This window comes from Anolis carolinensis, unplaced genomic scaffold (assembly GCF_035594765.1).
Source record: "Anolis carolinensis isolate JA03-04 unplaced genomic scaffold, rAnoCar3.1.pri scaffold_9, whole genome shotgun sequence".
In the NCBI taxonomy this organism is placed as follows: Eukaryota; Metazoa; Chordata; class Lepidosauria; order Squamata; family Dactyloidae; genus Anolis; species Anolis carolinensis.
This window is the reverse complement of record NW_026943820.1, coordinates 26,756,530-26,780,418: the sequence shown is the minus strand read 5'-3', so window position 1 is coordinate 26,780,418 and position 23,889 is coordinate 26,756,530. Positions and strand designations below refer to the sequence as shown.

Genomic DNA, 23,889 nt, shown 5'->3' with positions numbered 1-23,889 from the left:
CCCTCGTTGTCCGGTCTTGACCCCATTATAAGCCGAGGGAGGCATTTTCAGCTCAGATAAAAGGGGCTGAAAAACTCAACTTATCTTCGAGTATATACTGTACATTCAACATCCATGCTCACCCTGCCCTGCAAAGGAATGCTATTAGAAACTCTTTTTTTTCTTGCCACCTTCTGATCCAGGAAGTTTTCTCTTATCTGATTTAAGAATTCCTTCCAGGGTCAGCACCAGATGATAGTTGCTCCTCCTCTTTCATAGATTAATACGAAACCAGGAATCTATTTTGTTATCATTTGTTCCGTAAATATTTGCAATTATTATAATGAGTTGCTTTTAGCAGGCCCTTTGTTATTCTCCTGGGAAGGCAGGGCCCGTCTCTTTAGAGCTGCTTTCCCAGAGGCACTTCATTGCTTTCCCTCGAGGTCAGCGGGGGATTATTGTTCTGTAGCTCCATGAGCCAGGAGCGATGATTGGTTGCCTTAAGTCACAATGTGCCTTGAGAGTCAGCCCCAGTGGGGTGGTAATAGCCACAGTGTTAGAGGAATAGAATATCCAGGTTGAAAGCGGCTCTTCTCCATGGAGCTGGCTCACTGGGACCGTGTGGATTGTAGCCCTGTTTACAAGGTTGCTCAAGCAATAACTGAAATATTATTCAAGAAGTAGACATGACGGATAGGCAGAAGGCCCCATGTGCTCTGATCTCTCTTAACCACGATGTATTGACCATAGCGCTGCAAAGAACTTGTTAATTTTAGGTGGTGCAGAAAGCAGTTGCTTGACTCTTTGGAGCTGTCTTCCTAGTCATCACTCGGCTATAAATTTGGGTTTTTTTTAGGGTGCGTGTGTTAATTTAAAAAAATTAATTTGCCGTATATACTCGAATATAATAATAATAATAATAATAATAATAATAATAATAATAATAACAACAACAACTATCAGCTGATGACCCAAAATGCAGACTGTGCAAGGAAACCGATGAAACCATTGATCATATCCTCAGCTGCTGTAAGAAAATTGCACAGACAGACTACAAACAGAGGCACAACTATGTGGCCCAAATGATTCATTGGAACTTATGCCTCAAGTACCACCTCCCAGCAGCAAAGAACTGGTGGGATCACAAACCTGCAAAGGTTGTGGTAAATGAGCACGCAAAGATACTGTGGGACTTCCGAATCCAGACTGACAAAGTTCTGGAACACAACACACCAGACATCACAGTTGTGGAAAAGAACAAGGTTTGGATCATTGATGTCGCCATCCCAGGTGACAGTCGCATTGACAAAAAACAACAGGAAAAACTCAGCCGCTATCAGGACCTCAAGATTGAACTTCAAAGACTCTGGCAGAAACCAGTGCAGGTGGTCCCGGTGGTGATGGGCACACTGGGTGCCGTGCCAAAAGATCTCAGCCGGCATTTGAAGACAATAGACATTGACAAAATTACAATCTGCCAACTGCAAAAGGCCACCTTACTGGGATCTGCATGCATCATCCGAAAATACATCACACAGTCCTAGACACTTGGGAAGTGTTCGACTTGTGATTTTGTGAAACGAAATCCAGCATACCTATCTTGTTTGCTGTGTCATACAACGTCATTGTGTCAATAATAACAACTTTATTTTTATACCCCGCCTCTATCTCCCCAAAGGGGACTCAGGGCGGCTTACATGGGGCCAAGCCCGAATAAAAACAATAACAATATAAAACACAACAATAGACAAAACACATGCACAATTATAAAAATTTAAACATTAGCCAGTAAAAACAAATAACAAGAAGTAATAAAAACATGGATTAAAATGGAGAGGTTGTAAAAGTAGACTGGGTAAGGTGCACCATATAAATATTGTAAACACGAGGTGACTGATAAAGTGCTGCAAATTCTTGGAGGTGCAAATTGGGATGGGAGTAGACCCTGTGTCTATATCAAGGTAAAGGTAAAGGTTTTCCCCTGACGTTAAGTCCAGTCGTAACCGACTCTGGAGGTTGGTGCTCATCTCCATGTCTAAGCCGAAGAGCCGGCGTTGTCCATAGACACCTCCAAGGTCATGTGGCCATTGGCATGACTGCATGGAGCGCCGTTACCTTCCCGCCGGAGCGGTACCTATTGATCTACTCACATTGGCATGTTTTCGAACTGCTAGGTTAGCAGGAGCTGGGGCCAACAGCGGGCGCTCATTCTGCTCCCGGGATTTGAACCTGGGACCTTTTGGTCCGTAAGTTCAGCAGCTCAGTGCTTTAACATACTGACCCTAAGCTGACCCTAATATAAGCCAAGGCACCTAATTTTTCCACAAAACCTGGGAACACTTATTGTCTCGAGTATAAGCAATATTTTCAAGCGCTCTGGTATAGCTATGTTCAGACCTATCTAGCTATGTCTATAGATATTTCTGTGTGCATTTTCCTCCTGTAATATATGCAAGTCCTATATATCTATATTCATATATGTCTATCTAGACATCTCTTTATAGATAATTATAATTATATCTATATAGGATTTGCAGAAACTTGAAAACATGTGAAGGGAAAATTCATATATAAAAATAATGTGTGTGTGTGTGTGTGTGTGTATGTGTGTGTGTATGTGTATATATCATATATAAAAATAATATATAGATACGGTTATACAGGTACATGTATATCTCAGTTACTATTTTTCTTTTGCCAGCTCATGCCTGCGCTCCTGGCTTGAACAAGATACATCCTGCCCCACGTGCAGAATGTCTCTCAACATCACCGACACCCACCAGGCACGGGAGGACCACCAACGAGAGAACATGGACGAAAACCTGGCTCCTGTGGCCGTGGCAGAAGGCAGGACGCACCTCAACCAGCACAATCACTTCTTCCACTTCGATGGTTTGTTACCATTTTTCTTTGAACATTAAAAACATCCTTTGATGCATTTTTCAGTGGGATGGAGTGTATCAGGTACTTTCAGACACCAGTTACAGGTTTTATAATAGTTATATTGGTTACATAGACAGTGGGGAAACATCACATTTACCCAACATTCACTCATAATAATAATAATAATAATAATAATAATAATAATAATAATAATAATAATAATAATAATAATAATAATAATTTTATTTTTATACCCCGCCCCATCTCCCCGAAGGGACTCGGGGCGACTTACATGGGGCCAAGCCCAGACATCAGACAATATAAAAACAAAGCAATAAAACAAGTCAATCAACAATAAAACAAATCTTAAAAGATCACATACAATAAATAAATGATAAAATCTTGGGTTGGCTCCAAAAGAACCTGGGCCAAAAGTGCAAGTAGTGTCACCATTACCTCTCCATTAGAGTTGTACAAAACAGCTGAAATTCGATTAGTACTGTATATACTCGAGTATAAGCCTAGTTTTTTAGCCCTTTTTTAGCTGTGCAGAAACATTGATAACAGGAACACTGGATGGTCTGGTACTGAACTGATGACTTGACCTCATTGATGTCTCCTTCCTAGGCTCCCGAATTGCCAGCTGGCTGCCCAGTTTCTCCGTGGAGGTAATGCACACAACCAATATCCTGGGCATCGCGCAGGCAAGCAACTCTCAGCTTAACGCCATGGTGAGCTCAACCGATGCTTTGTGTTCCGCTCTGGGTTTTAAATATGCCTTTACGCAGCATCATTGTGGGACATGGTGCTTTGGAGACTCATGGGAGTAAACAAAACTGAAAAAAGACAGCTTGCCCAAGGAAAGAGAGAATTGAAATATCAGCAATGTTATGGGAGAGAAGGCAAGAAAGTGAAGGTGCAAGGAACAGTGGGAGCTTATGGATTTAGGAATAAGGATTACCGTATATACTCGAAGATAAGCCGAGTTTTTTATCTCCTTTTTTGGACTGAAAAAGCCTCCCCTGGCTTATAATCAGGTCAAGGTCAAGCCGCAGCGGAGCCAGGATGCCGTTGCTTGCAATATATGATATATTTATCTCTCATCTTACCCTCACTTATCAGTGTTTACTTTTCCAAAGCCTCCCTCACTCTTAACCAAGGGAATGTTTTGAAAAGGGAAAGAAGCCCTTGCAAATCAGGAAGAAGAATATATATACCCATTAATCTTATAAAATCATTTTCCCCTGAAATATTTGTTGATCTCTGCTACAGATACATAGGCATTTCCCCCTGCAAGCCTTTGCAATCCCTATGTACCTTTATATTTGTATCTATCTATATACATTAATTTTATATATGAATTTCCCCCTCATGTGTTTGCAAGTCTTTGCAAATCCTACATACATATACAGTAGAGTCTCACTTATCCAACATAAACGGGCCGGCAGAATGTTGGATAAGCGAATATGTTGGATAATAAGGAGAGATTAAGGAAAAGCCTATTAAACATCAAATTAGGTTATGATTTTACAAATTAAGCACCAAGACATCATGTTATACAACAAATTTGACAGAAAAAGTAGTTCAATACGCAGTAATGCTACGTAGTAATTACTGTATTTACGAATTTAGCACCAAAATATCATAATGTATTGAAAAGATTGACTACAAAAATGCGTTGGATAATCCAGAACGTTGGATAAGTGAGTGTTGGATAAGTGAGACTCTACTGTAGATAGCTAGAGATTTCCATGTACTGTATATATTTCCATGTGTATACATTATTTTATATATGAATTTTCACCTCACATGTTTGCAAGTCTTTGCAAGTCCTATACAGATATAATTATCTATAGAGAAAGAGATGTCTAGATAGATGTATATGAACATAGGGCTTGCAAATATTGCAGGGATTTCATTGGGATCTATTTTTATTTTGAAATTGACCCGTAGCTACTGGATTTCCCACCCTCGGCTTATACTCGAGTCAATAAGTTTTCCCAGTTTTTTGTGGTAAAATTAGGTGTCTCGGCTTATATTTGGGTAGGCTTATACTTGAGTATATACGGTAATAGTTAATGCTCAGGGTGGGCAATGTGGATTTTACAGGCTGACCCTCAAGGAGTATTCAGCCCACAATTCTAAAGCTCCCCCTCTTTTTGCATGTTTATATGTTACTAGCTGTGCCCGGTCACGCGTTGCTGTGGCAAAGTGGTGGTGGTATTGGTTAAAAATTGTTGTGTAATTTTTATTTGACGTTATTTTTATTTTTAAATTATTTTTACTGTAAGTTATCTTTTTATTTATTATATTTTATTTATTATTTTCTTGTATTATTTTTAGTTATTTTCTGTTATTATAGTATTTTATTGTATGAATTTTTTTAGTGTTTTTAATTATTTTTAGTGTTTTTTATTATTTTTATTGGGTTGCTAGGAGACCAAGTTGGAGGAGCTTAGCCTTCTAACTGGCAGCAATTGGATAAAAGCAATTATTCCTCTCCCTCTAATTAGGACTTTATTTTCTTTTTGTTGTATCAACCTAGAGGCGTGGATGATGGGTTTTGTTGTCAAATTTCAAGGTTGGGGGGCCTGTAGTTTTGTTGTTTTGTGGGTTGCCGTGATGCCATCACTCTTTTATATATATAGATCGATATTAACCTAAGACTTTGGGCACCGCAATGGAAGGGAGATGTTGACAAGCTGGAATGTGTCTAGAGGAGGGCAATTAAAACGAATAAGGGTCTGGAATGACCTATCAGTGAAGTTTGCAGGATCTTCCATTTAGTTGCTGAGTTGGGTGTTCTATGCTTGGATCTCCCAATGATAACGGTGTTAATCTTGCTCCTTGTAGGCCCATCAGATTCAGGAGATGTTTCCCCAAGTCCCTTACCACCTCATTCTGCAAGATCTCCAGCTGACACGTTCGGTGGAAATAACAACAGACAACATATTGGAGGGGCGCATCCAGGTGCCTTTCCCAACACAGGTAAGTCTATGGAACACGTTGGGGACTTATACAGTTAACTTAGAGAAGACATACCGTATATACCCAAATATAAGCCGAGGCACCTAATTTTACTACCAAAAAACTGGGAAAACATTGACTCCAGTATAAGCCGAGGGTGGTAAATTTCAGAAATAAAAATAGATACCAATAAAATTACATTAATTGAGGCATCAGTAGGTTAAATGTTTTTGAATATTTACATCAAGCTCAAATTTAAGATAAGACTGTCCAACTCTGATCAAATCATTATTCTCATCTTCTTCAATGTCAACGTGCTTAGGTATGCTTTTAATAATAATAGAGCAAAATAATACATGTAATAATAAATAGAGTAAAATAATAAATGCAATAATAATAATAATAATAAGATCAGAGTGAAATAATAAATGTATTAATAATAATAATCAAAATAGAGTCAAATAAATGTAATAGTAGCAACAATAATAGAGAAAAATAATAAATGTAATACAGTAGAGTCTCGCTTATCCAACATAAATGGGCCGGCAGAACGTTGGATAAGAGAATATGTTGGATAATAAGGAGAGATGAAGGAAAAGCCTATTAAACATCAAATTAGGTTATGATTTTACAAATCAAGCACCAAAACATCATTTTATATAACAAATTTGACAGAAAAAGTAGTTCAATACGCAGTAATGCTATGTAGTAATTACTGTATTTACAAATTTAGCACCAAAATATCACGATTTATTGAAAACATTGACTACAAAAATGCGTTGGATAATCCAGAATGTTGGATAAGCAAGTGTTGGATAAGTGAGACTCTACTGTAATAAATGTATTAATAATAATAATCAAAATAGAGTAAAAGAAATGTAATAGTAGCAACAATAATAGAGAAAAATAATAAATGTAATAATACCAATAATAATAGAGAAAAATAATAAATGTACCATATATTCTCGAGTATAAGCTAACCCAAATATAAGCCAACCAGGACTCTCACCCGAGTATTAGCCGAGGGGGGCTTTTTTAGTCTTAAAAAAAGGGCTGAAAAACTAGGTTTATACTCAAGTATATACAATAATTAAAATATATTTTCTGGATCATCTTATGCCAATTCCAATACATCTCCCAATTTCATATATAACATCTAATTTTAAAGTAAATTTCCCTCTGATGCTTTATGAGTAATATCCCAGCATACCAAACTTCTTTTAGCTCAAAAACAGCAAGAAAGGGGGGAAATAAATTTAGAAAGAAATTAAGGAATCAACTCTGCCTAGATCACTCTTGTTGTAAAATGTTGAAGTAATTGTTGCAGCACAAAATAGCTTATATGGGGACTGTAAATCAACTTGGTAACCCTTGCGGTTTTATTTTAAAATCCATTTTAAAATTTGATTATGAAGGTTTTCTCTTTGAAAAGACTTTGTCGAAAGCACCTTCTTTCCCAGAAGCCTTATTAGCCGCAGTATCTGCTTCTCTGCGGAGGATTTCTCAAACCCTCGTTCCGTCACATCGCCTGAGAAAATAGGTTACCCATTCATCACATTTCAGGAACCGAAGAAAGGCCGCTGCTTTTAAGAAATCCTATTATTTCTTTTTATCAGCACAAAGAAACACAGAGCCCTGGTTATTACATTGCTTTTTCCGCGATATTCCTTTTTGGCGAAAATAGGATGATTTCCCGGCTTGATATGTATAGTTTTGTTAAGGTTTCAAAAGAGGGATTATTATTGGATATAAATGAAATCTGTTGAACCTGACCAAAGGCAAAGGGAGAAGCAATCGACCAATTGCCTCCTGGATGTTTGTGAAACTAACAATAGTTTTAGCAATGTTAATAGATTTTTAATGGGTTTTTGTGATTGTAACTGTTTATTTTTAATGGTTTCAATGTTTAATTCTATGTTAATGTTTTTATGGGTTTTTTTAGGTTTAAAATTATATCTTGTATTGCTTTTATTCTTACAGTAGAGTCTCGTTTATCCAACGTAAACGGGCCAGCAGAACGTTGGATAAGCGAATATGTTGGATAATAAGGAGAGATTAAGGAGAAACCTAGTAAACATCAAATTAGGTTATGATTTTACAAATTAAGCACCAAAACATCATGTTATACAACAAATTTGACAGAAAAAGTAGTTCAATATGCAGTAATGCTATGTAGTAATTACTGTATTTACGAATTTAGCACCAAAATATCACGATATATTGAAAACATTGACTACAAAAATGCGTTGGATAATCCAGAACGTTGGATAAGCGAGTGTTGGATAAGTGAGACTCTACTGTAGTTGCTTTGGGTGTCTTTTTAAGAGAGAGAAAACAGGATAGATAGAATGGAAGAAGGAAGGAGAAAGGAGGAGAGGAAGAAAGAGGAGGAGGAGAAAAAGAAAAGGAAGAAGAAAGAAAAGAGGAGAAAAAGGAGAAGCAAGAATAAAGGCAGAAAATGGAGGAGAAAGAAGAAGGGAAGAGTAGGAGAAAAAGAGGAAGAACATGGAGAAAGAAAAGAGGAGAAGGAGAAAGAAGAAATGAAGGAGGAGGAGGGCCTCACATCTGATATACGGATTGTATTAATGGACATTATTGTTCACCGTTTTTTGCAAAACAAGGACATCCAACCACTGGCTAAGCCTGTCAATGTGTCAGAAGAGGAAGAGGAAAATGAAGGAGGAGGAGGAGAGGAGGAAGAAGAAGACGAGGAGCAAGAGGAAGAAGACGGGCATAAGTGCAATAGCATCCTTTGTTCATATCCTCCAGAAACTTAAAATAGAAGCATACTGTTGCTGAAGGCTTTCATGGCCGGAATCACTGGGTTGCTGTGAGTTTTCCAGGCTCCAGAATGTTCCAGGAGAGAATGTTTCTGGAACATGGCTATACAGCCCAGAAAACTCAGAGCAACCTAGAAGCACACTGTCTTTGATACTAGAGCTTTCATGACTACTCGCCATTGTTAGCCCAGTTTGGACCTCTTTTGAAATCAAGGTGTTGGCAATCATTCTGTCTTGTTTACCTGTGCCATATTGGAAGACGTAGTCAACTTAAGTGCCCCAAATTCACCTCTTGTTTACTTCCTGTGAAGCTACAACCACAAGGTACTCACCACTTGAAACTCCGTAGAAGCTACAGGATTTGGGAGCTGTGCGTAGGAGATCACACACTTGTAGGCTGGGAAAGGGCTTCTTGGTTCAATGATTGTTGTCATAATTGCAGGATACAAATGCAACCTATTATAAATGTCTTGTTCATAGCTTCCTTTTTTATTTAACATTTTTTCATTTGGTTTTATTTCCCCTTACAGCGTTCCGACAGCATCAGGCCAGCTTTGAACAGCCCCTTAGAAAGGCACAGCACCGACCAGGAGGATACAGAGGAACTTACTCAGGTAATTTGGCAAAAGGAAGTGGGAGTATTTTATGCCAGTCGGGTATTAAAATAGTAGAAACACCACCAGAGCCATTTGCACATGGACTTCTTATATAATAACAACAAAAATAACAACACTATTCAATAATATTTGAAACATTTTCTGTTCTGGTTTGAATATAATATGAATATTGTATATATAAATATACATACATATAATATATAATAATATATAATGAACCTATCCGAACCTGGGGAGGCCCTCCTCTCGATCCCTCACAAGCAGGGTTGGTGGGGATGAGGAAGAGGGCCTTCACGGTTGTGGCTCCGAGACTTCTGGAATGCTCTTCCTAAGGAAATAAGACAAGCACACACTTTGTTAACCTTCAGGAAGGAGTTAAAAACGTGGTTATTTAAGCAAGCTTTTATAATGGCTAGAGTATTATCTAATTATGGAACAGGACTTGAAAGAGCATTGGAATGTTAATTATAATAGTGGACATCTCGAAACCAGGAGAGGGCATATAACTTTAAAACTCTTATTTATTAATGTTTAGCTTAAGTATTTTAATTGTACTAAATGATAATTGTTTATTGTTGTCTTTTGTTTAATGCATATATTATTTTTTGTATTTGTTGATTGTTGTAAGCCAGGGGTCCTCAAACTTTTTAAGCTGAGGGCCGGTCCACAATCCTTCAGACTGTTAAGGGGCCGGATTATCATTTGAAAAAAAATACAAACAAATTTCGATGCACACTACATATGACTTATTTGTAGTGCAAAAACAACAACAACAACAAGAACAATGAAAGAACAATACAATATTTAAAAATAAAAACAATTTTAACCAACATAAATTTATCAGGATTTCAATGGGAAGTGTGGTCCTGCTTCTGGCCAATGAGATAGTCAAGTTAATTAGGGTGGTTGTTGTTGTTGTTGTTGTTGTTGTTGTGTGCCTTCAAGTCATTTCAGAAATTTATTTACTGCATTTATTTACTACATTTGTATCACACCCTTCTCACCTCAAAGGGGACTAAGAGTGGCTTACAAATTATATGTACATACAATATATTATATTATTAGCATAGCACAATATTAGCATTATATATTACTATATTGAACTATACCACTATACTGTAATATTATTAGTAATATTATATGTAATATAGAATATATAATTAATATTATATAGTATTATTATTAGTGTTATATTGTATTACATTATAATATTATTATCAATATTATATGTATATACAATATATTATATTATAAAACTGAGGGCGGGGGCCAGGTAAATGACCTCGGAGGGCCGCATCCGGCCCCCGGGCCTTAGTTTGGGGACCCCTGTTGTAAGCCATCCCAAGTCCATTCGGGAAGGGGGGGCGGGCTACAAATAAAATTATTATTATTGTTGTTATTTTAGTATAATATAATTATATATAATAATTATATATACTATTATATTTATTATATATTATTCTATTATTATATATTATGTTCATATATATTTAATATTTATATATCATGATATATAATTATATAATAATAACACTGAAACAAAATTCAAAAAATGTTCCGTTCCTGGTTTGAAAGTGTTATTTCTTGTTTAATTGTGGTGTCCTTACTTTGAAAGTCATTATTCTAATCCAGAAACTTTGTTTGTGTGACGGCCACAAGCTATGTTGAATTGGTTGAAACCCAATGAGAGATTCATTGAAAAACTATCACAGGATGTCCTGCAAAAAACAACATTTTTGCAGTTTAATTAACTTTTTCCCTGTTTTTATAATAGAACCAATCAGGAAATGACATTTATAACCCAGGAACAAAAATTGTGTTACATAGTGTAGTTATTATTATTATTATTATTATTATTATTATTATTATTATTATTATTTTATTACTCTCCTTGTGGTTCTAGGCGGGGTACAAAATCATTAAAATAAAGAGATAAAACATAGTTAAAATGCAGGTTAAATCTGATAAATGCAGATACAATTCACAAGCTGTAATTGACTGGCTAGAGATAGGTCTTCAGTTGCATCTTGAATTCCGACAGCTGTTTGAGTCTGAATTCTTGACCCAGTTTTTCTGCAGATACTCAATTAAATTGATGGAAACCTATGCAAAGTTTTTTTTTTTCTTTCTTCCATTTCTTTGCTTCTGCACGGTAGCCTGAGAGAGTCCCACTGGAGCTCAATTCGCGGCTAGAAGAAATGGCCGAATTCAACGAGATGGAAGCCGAGTCCCTCGAGACGGAAGACTTTGAAGTGCGAGGAAGCCGCTTCTCCAAGTCAGCCGACGAAAGGCAGCGGATGTTAGTCCAGAGAAAGGAAGATCTGCTGCAACAAGCCCGCAGGTGCGTGTGTGTTCATGCTTCAGGTGTTTCCCATCCATTGTGTTCTAAAAATTGTCAACTCCAGGGCCATTATCGTTATGTCAGACCCAGAGTAAACAACAAGCACTGCTTAACAAAGCACAATGCTTGGTTTCTCTGTTTTTTGCATTGGGTTCCAATTCCAGAGGCCAGGTAGTCTTAAGAATGAAGCATGAGGATCTTGGACGAATGGAATTAATTATATATACGCTTTTAAGGTTTTTATAATGTGTTTTAACAATGTTATTAATGGTTTTGTTTATATTGTTTTGTTTTTATGATTGCATTTTGGGCATTAAATTTTGCCAATTTTTGTAAGCCGCCCTGAGTCCCCTCGGGTGAGAAGGGCGGGGTATAAATGTTGTAAATAAACAAACAAACAAATAAATAAATAGTATTTTGTCATAGTACGGAAGTTGGGAGTTTGGGAGATCTCACCTATGTCTGGGTTGGGACAAACATTTTGTCAGTCTTTTGATAACCTAAAAGACCAAGATGGGGATCAAACTCTCCTTTGTCTGTTCCTCGCAGACTAGCTCCTAGAGTTAGAAGAGACCCCAACATTCATCCGGTCCCATAACTTTCTGCAAGGCAGGAAAAACACCGAGTTCCCCCATGATTTTCTTGCAAACAAACTAGTCAAATGTGGGCTAGGCAATGCTACTGTTAGGTGGATCTGTATTGGTTAAGTGGCCAAATCCAAAGGTCCAACGGTTCTTCTTCATCCTGGAAAGAAGAACCATAAAGAGGGTTCAGTCCTGGGCCCTTTCAATGGGAATACTATTGCTTTAACTATGCAGAACTTCGTTGCCAGTGTGATGTCTCTACTCTTCACTATTTTATCAAGATTGATCATTGCTCTCCTCCCAAGAAGGAAAGGTCTTCTGATTTCCTGGCTGCAGTCTAGATCTGCAGTCATCTTTGTGCCTAGAAATGCAAAGTCTGTCACTGCCTCCATGCTTTCTCCCTCTATTTGTCAGTCTGATTGCCATCATCTTGGTTTTCTTGATGTTTGACTGCAACCCAGCTTTTGCGCTTTCTTCTTTCCCCTTGGTGATAAGGCTCCTCAACTCCTCCTCACTTTCAGTCATCAGAGTGGTATCATCTGCATACCTAAGGTTGTTGTTTCTTCTAGTAATTTTAACTCCGGCCTTGGATTTGTCAAGCCCCGCACATCGCATGATGTGCTCTGCATACAAGTTGAATAGGTCAGGTGAACGTATACAGCCCTGCCATACTCCTTTCCCAATCTTGAACCAGTCTGTTGTTCCGTGGTCTGTTCTTACTGTGGTTACTTGATTGTTATACAGATTTCTCAGGAGACAGACAAGGTAACTTGGATTCCCCAGACTACCAAGAACCTGCCACAATTATTATGATCCACACAGTCAAAGGCTTTAGAATAGTCAAGAAAACAGAAATAGATATTTTTCCTGAAACTCTGTCCAGCGGATATTGGCAATTTGGTCGCTCATTCCTCTACCTTTTCGAAACCCATCTTGTACATCTGGCAACTCTCTTTCCACATATTGCTGGAGTCTTCCTTGCAGGATCCTGATCATTATCTTACTGGCATGTGAAATAAATGCCACTGTACAAAAGTGTGAGCATTTTTTAGCGTTTCCCTTTTTTTGGTATGGGGATAAAGTTGATTTTTTTTTTTACAGTCTGATGGCCATTCTTGTGTTTTCCATATTTCTATGTCTCCTATACATCCTAATTTGGTGTCACCTGCAAACTTGATAAGAATGCCCTTTAAACTTCGTCTAAGTCAGCAAATCTTTTTTTTTTTGTTTCAGAGTTGAAAATTGAGGTGTGCATTAGATTTAATGGCGCATTGAAAACTTGGATGTTTAGGTTGGCCTTTGGTGAGACAGCCATTGGATGACCAGCCTCATTATAATTATAATTATATAATTATAATTCTATTCTGAATTTTACTAGGTCCCTCTTATCTGGGTATTTTAATGATTCTATCTTTATATTGCTACTGCAATCCCCCCACCTATAAAGTTTGACTGAATTGTATTGGTGGTGGTTTGATATTATTACTGTTGTATTAACTTTTAACTTTTGTTTTATTACCTTATTGTGTTTTAACCTGTGTATACTGTGCTAATGTATTTGTGTTGTTACTTTTGTAACAATGTGAGCTGCCCCGAGTCCCCGCGGGGAGATGGTGGTGGGGTATAAATAAAGTTTTATTATTATTATTATTATTATTATTATTATTATTATTATTATTATTATTATTTTATTGTATGACACAGCAAACAAGATAGATATGCTGGATTTCATATCACAAAATCACAAGTCGAACACTTTCCAAGTGTCTAGGACTGTGTGATGTATTTTTGGTTGATGCGTGCAGATCCCAGTAGGGTGACCTTTTGCAGTTGGCAGATCGTAATTTTGTCAATGTCTATTGTTTCCAAATGCCGGCTGAGATCTTTTGGCACAGCACCCAGTGTGTCCATCACCTGCACTGGTTTCTGCCAGAGTCTTTGAAGTTCAATCTTGAGGTCCTGATAGCGGCTGAGTTTTTCCTGTTGTTTTTCGTCAATGCGACTGTCACCTGGGATGGCGGCATCAATGATCCAAACCTTTTTCTTTTCCACAACTGTGATGTCTGGTGTGTTGTGTTCCAGAACTTTGTCAGTCTGGATTCGGAAGTCCCACAGTATCTTTGCGTGCTATTATTATTATTATTATTATTATTATTATTATTAGACTTGAGTCAATACAGGTATTGATAATGTTTTTAACCAACACGTCCTGCTGTTTCCGCTTCTCCTTCCAGGCGTTATCTCAACAAAACTGACGACGACGATGTCAGCTTGTCCTCTGACTTCTCCCCGCAGACCGCCGGAGGGGCGTCTGACCCGGTCACTTTGCGCCGGCGGATGTTGGCCGCGGCGGCCGAGCGGCGCCTTCAGAGGCAGCACCCGTCGTAACGCTCTGGGCCTCCTCCTGTTCCGACCATTGACCCCATTCATTTTGGCTCCTTCTCCCAGTGAGGAGCGGCATCGTCTCTTCGGAGCGGGGCCAGCTGTGCTGAGGACAAAGGAGCTGGCTGCTTCTTCTCTGTATAAAAAAGCATGTGATACCTAATAAGTGTTTGGACAGCTGACAAATTAACCTTTTTTCTGGGTATTATTCTTTCCCACACTTAGAGAGAGACACACACACTTCCCCTACGGCAAACAAAAAGACCGAGAGACCTCAGGGTCTTATTCTGCTTAATGTGAATTGTAGGGGACTGTGGTTGACGATCGCTGTCTTCCTTGGCTGCTTTTAAGCCAGTATATCCACCTTAAAGCTCTTTCAAAAGTAAAAGGAAGGAAGGAAACCTCACTGCGGAGCTGTTACGCATCTTCCAGATAGATACTTAAGGTTTTTGCAGGGTGTTTTAGATGAGATTGGGTTTGCTTAAGTGTTTGGAGAGCCAGTATAACTTTCACGAGGAAGCACAAGGACGAGAAAAGGTTTCCTTTGCAAAGTTGCAAAGCTGTCGCCAATCTTCCAGAAAATACTTTTTTATTTTTTAAGGTTTTTGCAGGCTGTTTTAGAGGTTGGTTTCTTTTCTAAGTATTAGGAGAGCCTGGAAGTCAAAACACCAGCAGCAGGAATGAAAAGAAAAAAGGTGAATGCAACATTCGCGAAGCAAAAGTGTCGGTTTCGGCAGCTTGAGCGTTCCTGGAGGCCAGCTTGTAGTTTTCTTTCATTGCGGAGAAAAATAAGAATACGGGACGCGAGCCTAGCGACGTTAGGCTTCTTAATCCAGCATTTGAAGTGATTCATAACAAAAGAGTGTTTAGGTTTAGCCTGAAGAGTCCATCTTATAGAGAAGGCTCCTAGGAAGGATGAGAAAAGGCTCCTTAATAGGAAAGTGAGGGAGGAAGGAGCATGCAGAAGTATATATTTTTTAATCTTCCATTTTGCAATAATAATAATCCATTATGCCCTTTGGGGGCAAATCCGGCAGAGAGATCCAAGAGCATTGGCGGCTATTAGACATTAGTCTAGGTGTGATCACGCTTTTTGTGTGGAGTAGATGTGTTACAAGACCTTTTTTGGTCTTAGGATGTGTCAATGAGTTTTACGATGGTGGTCAATGCATTTTTAAGTGTTTTCGGCGAGTATCATTGTCCTTCCAAAGGTGCCCAGTGTTGGAAAAAAAAGAAATGGGAAATCTTTTTACTGCAACTTTGCAGGACTTTGAAGGTGAAGATAAGAAAACGATGAATTGTGTGTTTAAGTGAAGATAACTCATTTCGAGAGATCCCTTTTGGGAAGCCTTACCTTGCGATGCTGGTAGTAAACTTTGAAGAAAAAGGAGAAGGAGAAAAAGAAGACTGTCTTCTTTTGTGATTCAGTTTTGCTCAGAGCACAGCTCTCTGTTTATATTGTTTAAAAAAATAATAAAATTCTTGATCAGTGTTGGACACATTTCAAAACTTCCTTCCTGCAAACTGAACACAGCGTCCTTTCAGCAAACTGAACACAGCGTCCTTGCAATTTGCAGATTAAAGCCATTGAAAACAATGGGGATAATTTAGACAGGCTAGGGGGAAAAAACATACAAAACAAGTTGCCAGGCTTGAAACAGATTAAGGGCACATATGTCTACACTGTCAAAGCCATACTGGTTGACACCACTTGGGATTGCCAAGGCTCAATGCTATCGGTATGATGCGAGTTGTAGTTTTACGAGATAATAATAATAATAATAATAATAGGAAGTGTCCGACATGGGATCCAATACAACAGCCAGCAGAGTGTCTGCTGTGGACTCATCTTGTTGTGTTTCAAATAATAATAGTAATAATATTTATTTATTTATTTTTATTTATGTCTAGACTGCTCTCTCCCAGAAGGGACTCAGGACAGTTTAGGTAAAGGTAAAGTTTTCCCTTGATGTTAAGTCCAGTCGTGTCGGACTCTGGGAATTGGTGCTCATCTCCATTTCTAAGCCAAAGAGCCGGCATTGTCCATAGACACCTCCAAGGTCTTGTGGCCAGCATGACTGCATGGAGCACCATTACATTCCCGCCAGAGCAGTACCTATTGATCTACTCACATTTGCATGTTTTCGAACTGCTAGGTTGGCAGAAGCTGGAGCTAACAGTGGGTGCTCACTCCGCTCCCCGGATTCGAACCTGCGACCTTTTGGTCTGCAAGTTCAACAGCTCAGCGCTTTAACACGCTACGCCACCGGGACAGTTTACATACAGAAAAAAGGCAAACATTAAATGCCCAAAATAATAGAAACATATCAGAAATCAATAATACATAATAACAACAGTACATTTATAGCAAAAGAATTAAAACAGTATAAAATAATCCAATAGACATAACACTAATAACATAAATTAAAACATACCCTGTAAGACAATTAAAATACCTTAGAAATGGCTATCATAGGTGTTCACTTAAAATACATCATAGGTGAAAATACGTTAGCTAGCAATCCAATGAAATTAAAGTGTCCTAGTGCTCCTCCTCTCCATACGCTAAAGTGCATAAGTGCACTTAATTTTGCTGGATTATATACAGGGTGCCATTTAACTATGCCATTGCGTTTAATGGGAAATAATCATTGGCGATCTCTCGTGGCCGAGTATGATTGCTTTCCAAGTGTATGATCTTGGCGGTGGGTCCATAGGTGACTGTAGAGACCTAACCATTCTTGATCTGCATGTTCTTTCGCAGTGAGGACATAGGTTTCCAGATGGAAGACGGTCCCGACAAGGGACCTCTTGACACGTTTCTCCCTTTTGTTCTCAATTCATGCCTCTTTGAATTCCACAGCACTGTTGGTCACAGCAGACCTCCAGTTAGAGCGCTCAAGGGCCAGGCCTTCCCATTTTTTTTCCTCGGTATATGTATCTTTATTGAGGATTTTACATTATAAAAAAGAGAAAATGCATCTTATCTGCTGAATCGACACAACCTTAGAGATTAAGGAGGACGAAGGGACATGGTGTTTTACCAATAAATATGATTTTTCTTGGAAAAGATAATGAAGAGCCAGTAAAAGACAGATGGAAGTCTACAACCTATTTTTTTCTATTTTTCTATTTTTATTTTATTTTTATTTTTTCCCTCTTTTGTTTTTAATCCTTTTTTTAATCAATTTTTTTTCTTTAGATTTATTTATATACAATAGAGTCTCACTTATCCAGGACTTGCTTATCCAACGTTCTGGATTATCCAACGCATTTTTGTAGTCAATGTTTTCAATACACCGTGGTATTTTGGTGCTAAATTCGTAAATACAGTAATTACAACATAACATTACTGCGTATTGAACTACTTTTTCTATCAAATTTGTTGTATAACATGATGTTTTGGTGCTTAATTTTTAAAATCATAACCTAATTTGATGTTTAATAGGCTTTCCCTTAATGCCTCATTATCCAACATATTTGCTTATCCAACATTCTGCCGGCCTGTTTATGTTGGATAAGTGAGACTCTACTGTATGATTTTTCTTGGAAAAGATAATGAAGAGCCAGTAAAAGACAGATGGAAGTCTACAACCTATTTTTTTCTCTTTTCTTTAATTTTTTTAAATTTTTCTTTTATTATTATTTTTTCCTCTTTTGTTTTTAATCCTTTTTTTAATCACTTTTTTTCTTTTTCTTTAGATTTATTTTTATATATAGGATTGTATGGGTATGTGTATGTATGTGTATACATATATGCATGTGTGTGTGTATATATATGTGTGTGTGTGTGTGTGTGTGTGTGTGTGTATATATATATATATATATACAGTAGAGTCTCACTTATCCAACGTAAATGGGCCGGCAGAATGTTGGATAAGCAAATATGTTGGATAATAAGAAGAGAATACGGAAAAGCCTATTAAACATCAAATTAGGTTATGATTTTACGAATTAAGCACCAAAACATTGTGTTATACAACAAATTTGACAGAAAAAGTAGTTCAATACGCAGTAATGCTATGTAGTAATTACTGTATTTACGAATTTAGCACCAAAATATCACGATGTATTGAAAACATTGACTACAAAAATGCGTTGGATAATCCAGAACGTTGGATAAGCGAGTGTTGGATAAGTGAGACTACTGTATCTTTTTTCTTTCTTATTTCCGACTTTCTACCTACAAAGAAGTGTTCCCCAACTTTCGAGGTCTTTCCAATTTTCAGTGTCCATGTCACAGTTTTTAAGATTACCTTTAAGCCCATCTTTAAATCTCTTTTCCTGTCCACTAACATTTCAGTTTCCGTCCTTGAGTTAAGAGTAGAGCTGGCGATCGGGCATTCGGCAATGTAGCGGAATTGATGGCGGATGATCATCGCTTTCGTGCTGCTTTCTTTGCGTCTTCCAGAACACTGACATTTGTCCGCCTGTCTTCCCAAGAGATTTTTTGGAGGAAACACTCATGGAATAATTCCAGTATTTGAGTGTGACTTCTGTAAATAGTCCACATTTCGCAGGCGTATAACAGGGTTGGGAGGACAAGAGAAGTGAACAACCACAGATTGAGGGGATCCTGGAACCAAATGCCAACAGACCTTCAAGGATGAATACTCCAAGCTGTCATACAGACCTGGAAGTCAAACTGAATGCACATATGGTGACCAGAATACTGTCTGTTGGTATGTCAGGACCCAGGCTGCAGAGCACCAATAACCATACACAGAGGCCAGAATCTATCTAATATCTTTATTGTAGGAGTATATAAAGTTAATAAAAACAAGTGTAGAAAATAGTCCAGAAGTAGACCTTTCAGGAAAGGTCAAAATTAGTCCAAAGAAACAATGTCCAATATGAAATATTAAGGTCCAAAGTTGTAATCCAGTAACCGAAACACTCACTTTGCCAAGCAAAGTGAGGGGAGATGACAAGGTCCTTTAGTCCATGAAACTTAAGCAAGGCTAGGAAGTAAACTTGATTCTTGGAACACTAGGCTTAATTCAAGGCGACAAGAAACGAGCAAGAACAGGATCCGTGGTAAATTCGTGGCGAGGTCCGGGAAGCAAGGCAAGGTCCGTGGAGCAAGACGAGGTCCTGGGAAGCAAGGCAAGGCTGGAAACGGGAACAAAGGGCTTGGACGCGGGAGTAGCGTAGTCCACACACAACCTACTTCCGAAGCTGACGAATTGACTCCGCAAGATTCCTACGTGGGCAAAACACCTAAGTAGGGTCTCGTTTTCCCGCCAAAGAACAATTCTCTGGGGAACCAGAACCGAAAGCCATTCTCTGTGTCCAGATGCATGACTCCCCAAAGTTTCCCATGGGAAGCAGGCTTAATCAGCTGAATGCCTGGCAGCGATTCTAGCGCTCCTGCGAGACGCCTCCTGAGCGCCTTTCTGTTGTTTATAATAATCGCGGCGAGAAAATGGGGGAGATTTCGGCTCAAGGCTTGTTTGGCAGACTTCTGGAAGGCAAATCTCCTGCAGGTGCAAGGGCTCCAATTCTGGCTGAAAAAGCTCCAATTCTGGCTGAAACGGTGGGAAAGCTAAGTTTTCCTCTTCATCTGTCACAACAGTGCTAGGAACGGAACTACATGGCCCATGAGTCATCACATGGTATCACGCTCGGCATCCAAGCTGGATTCTGAGCCATCTTTCAGGACAGCACTACAAAGAGACCATTATGGTCGACTAGTTAGGGAGATTAGCAATGCACCAACTATTCTGGCTAGATGTGTTCTTTTACCCTCATCTGCTGATGAAAATAGCCTTTGGTTATCTGTTGTGGAAGTTTTAGTACTGGAAGGTTCGGCAAGATGGAAGGTGCGTCCAGAGGACGGCAACACAAATAGTCACGAATCACAAGAAGGAGCAACTTGGGAAGCTGGAGATGTTTATCTTGAGAAAGAGGAAGTTTAATATGTTTAAAGCAAATATGGGCAAACTTTTTTGCCTTTGGGCTGCATTGCAGGCCCGGTTGGAAGGGCCGGGAGAGGGGTAGGGCAGGGACAGGGTCATGCTCAGGTTGTCTTCTCAGCATAAGGACAGGGTTGCTTGTCCCATCTTTATGACGGGAGGAAGGTGGGGAATGTGGCAACTGCCCCAATCCCCTTCCCTCAATCCTTGGGATGTCATGGCATTATGCCAGGAGGAGGGTGAGACATGTGGCTGAGAGCGCTCCGGGAGGCTCTCAGCTGCTCATGCCTTCCTTGAGCTGTCCTCCCGGCATAAGGATGGAGCCGTTTGCACCGTCCTTATGCCGGGAGGAGGGTGAGACACGTGGTGGCTGAGAGCGCTCCGGGAGGCTCTCAGCTGCTCATGCCTTCCTTGAGCTGTCCTCCCGGCATAAGGATGGGGCCGTTTGCACCGTCCTTATGCCGGGAGGAGGGTGAGACACGTGGTGGCTGAGAGCGCTCCGGGAGGCTCTCAGCTGCTCATGCCTTCCTTGAGCTGTCCTCCCGGCATAAGGATGGGGCCGTTTGCACCGTCCTTATGCCGGGAGGAGGGTGAGACACGTGGTGGCTGAGAGCGCTCCGGGAGGCTCTCAGCTGCTCATGCCTTCCTTGAGCTGTCCTCCCGGCATAAGGATGGGGCCGTTTGCACCGTCCTTATGCCGGGAGGAGGGTGAGACACGTGGTGGCTGAGAGCGCTCCGGGAGGCTCTCAGCTGCTCATGCCTTCCTTGAGCTGTCCTCCCGGCATAAGGATGGGGCCGTTTGCACCGTCCTTATGCCGGGAGGAGGGTGAGACACGTGGTGGCTGAGAGCGCTCCGGGAGGCTCTCAGCTGCTCATGCCTTCCTTGAGCTGTCCTCCCGGCATAAGGATGGGGCCGTTTGCACCGTCCTTATGCCGGGAGGAGGGTGAGACACGTGGTGGCTGAGAGCGCTCCGGGAGGCTCTCAGCTGCTCATGCCTTCCTTGAGCTGTCCTCCCGGCATAAGGATGGGGCCGTTTGCACCGTCCTTATGCCGGGAGGAGGGTGAGACACGTGGTGGCTGAGAGCGCTCCGGGAGGCTCTCAGCTGCTCATGCCTTCCTTGAGCTGTCCTCCCGGCATAAGGATGGGGCCGTTTGCACCGTCCTTATGCCGGGAGGAGGGTGAGACACGTGGTGGCTGAGAGCGCTCCGGGTGGCTCTCAGCTGCTCATGCCTTCCTTGAGCTGTCCTCCCGGCATAAGGATGGGGCCGTTTGCACCGTCCTTATGCCGGGAGGAGGGTGAGACACGTGGTGGCTGAGGGCGCTCCGGGAGGCTCTCAGCTGCTCATGCCTTCCTTGAGCTGTCCTCCCGGCATAAGGATGGGGCCGTTTGCACCGTCCTTATGCCGGGAGGAGGGTGAGACACGTGGTGGCTGAGAGCGCTCCGGGTGGCTCTCAGCTGCTGCGTGCCTTCCTCCCCTGTCTTTCTGGCATGAGGACTTGGTGGGCCACCGTATCCTTTGTCAAGTGCTGGGCGACACTTGATTGATGTGAGGCCGATATATTGAGACACGGCTGTCTGTCTCAGTTCTCCCCTCCGTTAGGCAACTCAACTTCTGTTTAGTAGCACGAACAAATAACACTGCGTAGCTGTCTGCCGATCCCGGCGGTAATTAGTCTTTATTTACAGGTATATACACAAACAACAGCCAGAGCTGCTGGACACATGTTGCTCTCACAGAAAGATTAATGGCGACTACAAGAACTCTTTATCAGTAAAGAAAAGCACCTCCCAAACTCCATTGTCTGTGACGTATTTCCTTCTCTGCAGGCAAAAGCAGAAGTCACATTCCTTTACCCTCTAGGCAGTAAATCATTGCTCTATGCCAGGGGTCCTCAAACTTTTTAAGCCGAGGGCCGGTCCACAATCCTTCAGACTGTTGAGGGGCCGGATTATCATTTAAAAAAAAACATACAAACGAATTCCAATGCACACTGCATATGTCTTATTTGTAGTGCAAAAACAACAACAACAACAACAAGAACAATGAAAGAACAATACATTATTTAAAAATAAAAACAATTTTAACCAACATACATTTATCAGGATTTCAATGGGAAGTGTGGTCCTGCTTCTGGCCAATGAGATAGTCAAGTTAATTAGGGTTGTTGTTGTGTGCCTTCAAGTCATTTCAGACTTTGGGCGAGCCTAAGTCTAAAATTTATTTATTTATTTATTTATTTATTTATTATTTACTGCATTTATTTACTACGTTTGTATCACACCCTTCTCACCCCAAAGGGGACTCAGAGTGGCTTACAAATTATATGTACATACAATATATTATATTATTAGCATAGCACAATATTAGCATGATATATTACTATATTGACCTATACCACTATACTGTAATATTATTAGTAATATTATATGTAATATAGAATATATAATTAATATTATTATATTATATATAAATAATATTATTATTATTAGTGTTATATTGTATTACATTAAAATATTATTATTATATATTATTACTAGCTGTGCCCGGCCACGCGTTGCTGTGGCCTTGTCTGGTGGTGTTGGTGAGAAATTGTTGAGGTAGCGGTGGTATTGAATGTCTCTTGTATGGTTGTCTTTATGTTTAGTATGCACACTGAAGTGGATTATATGGCAGTGTGGAGTCAAGATAATCCAGTTCAAAGCAGATAATATAAGATTATAAATGGGTTATATAGCTGTGTGGAAGGGCCTTGAATCTACACTGCCATATAATCCAGTTAAAATCAGATAATCTGTGGAAGAGGCCTAAGTGAGGCCTAACTGTGCCTGTCCCCTGGGCTGAGTAGGTTGCTAGGAGACCAAGTGGGCGGAGCTTAGCCTTCAAACTGGCAGCAATTGGATAAAAACTATGATTCCTCTCGATGTAATTAGGACTTTATTTTGCTTTTCTTTTTGTTGTATCAACCTAGAGCCGTGAATGATGGGTTGTGTTGTCAAATTTCGAGGTTGGGGGGCCTGTAGTTTTGTTGTTTTGTCCGCTGCCCTGATGCCATCACTCTTTTATATATATAGATATATTATAAAACTGAGGGCGGGGGCCAGGTAAATGACCTCGGAGGGCCGCATCCGGCCCCTGGGCCTTAGTTTGGGGACCCCTGCTCTATGCGATTAACTACTTCTGCACTGGATTGCTTATTGAAACAAACACACATTGAAACAATGAGTTAAACATTTCACTGTATCAACCATTCCTCGATATCCTTGTGCCAAGAGGACCGGGAAAATGAGGAGGGCCTGAGGTAAGTGCTCGGGGGGCCACATCCGGCCCCCGGGCCATAGTTTGCCCATGCCTGGTTTCAAGAATGCCACGTCGAATAGCTGATGTTATATTCTCATATATGGCACTCTCTTGTCTCCCAGGGAGAGAATTAAGATGTC

The 23,889-nt window shown here is 40.0% G+C and overlaps 1 protein-coding gene across 1 annotated transcript in view; it reads left to right on the top strand.

Moving 5' to 3' along the window:
• The window catches only part of amfr (autocrine motility factor receptor), a 33,822-nt gene extending 17,792 nt beyond the window's left edge, over positions 1–16,030 (top strand). Inside the window, exons 9-14 of the mRNA XM_062961559.1 lie at positions 2,681–2,871; positions 3,490–3,593; positions 5,716–5,850; positions 9,140–9,223; positions 11,383–11,567; positions 14,386–16,030. Coding sequence (XP_062817629.1) covers positions 2,681–2,871; positions 3,490–3,593; positions 5,716–5,850; positions 9,140–9,223; positions 11,383–11,567; positions 14,386–14,539 — 853 coding nt within the window. The 3' untranslated portion in view covers positions 14,540–16,030. The remainder of the gene's footprint in view (positions 1–2,680; positions 2,872–3,489; positions 3,594–5,715; positions 5,851–9,139; positions 9,224–11,382; positions 11,568–14,385) is intronic.
• The last annotated feature ends 7,859 nt before the right edge of the window (positions 16,031–23,889 follow it).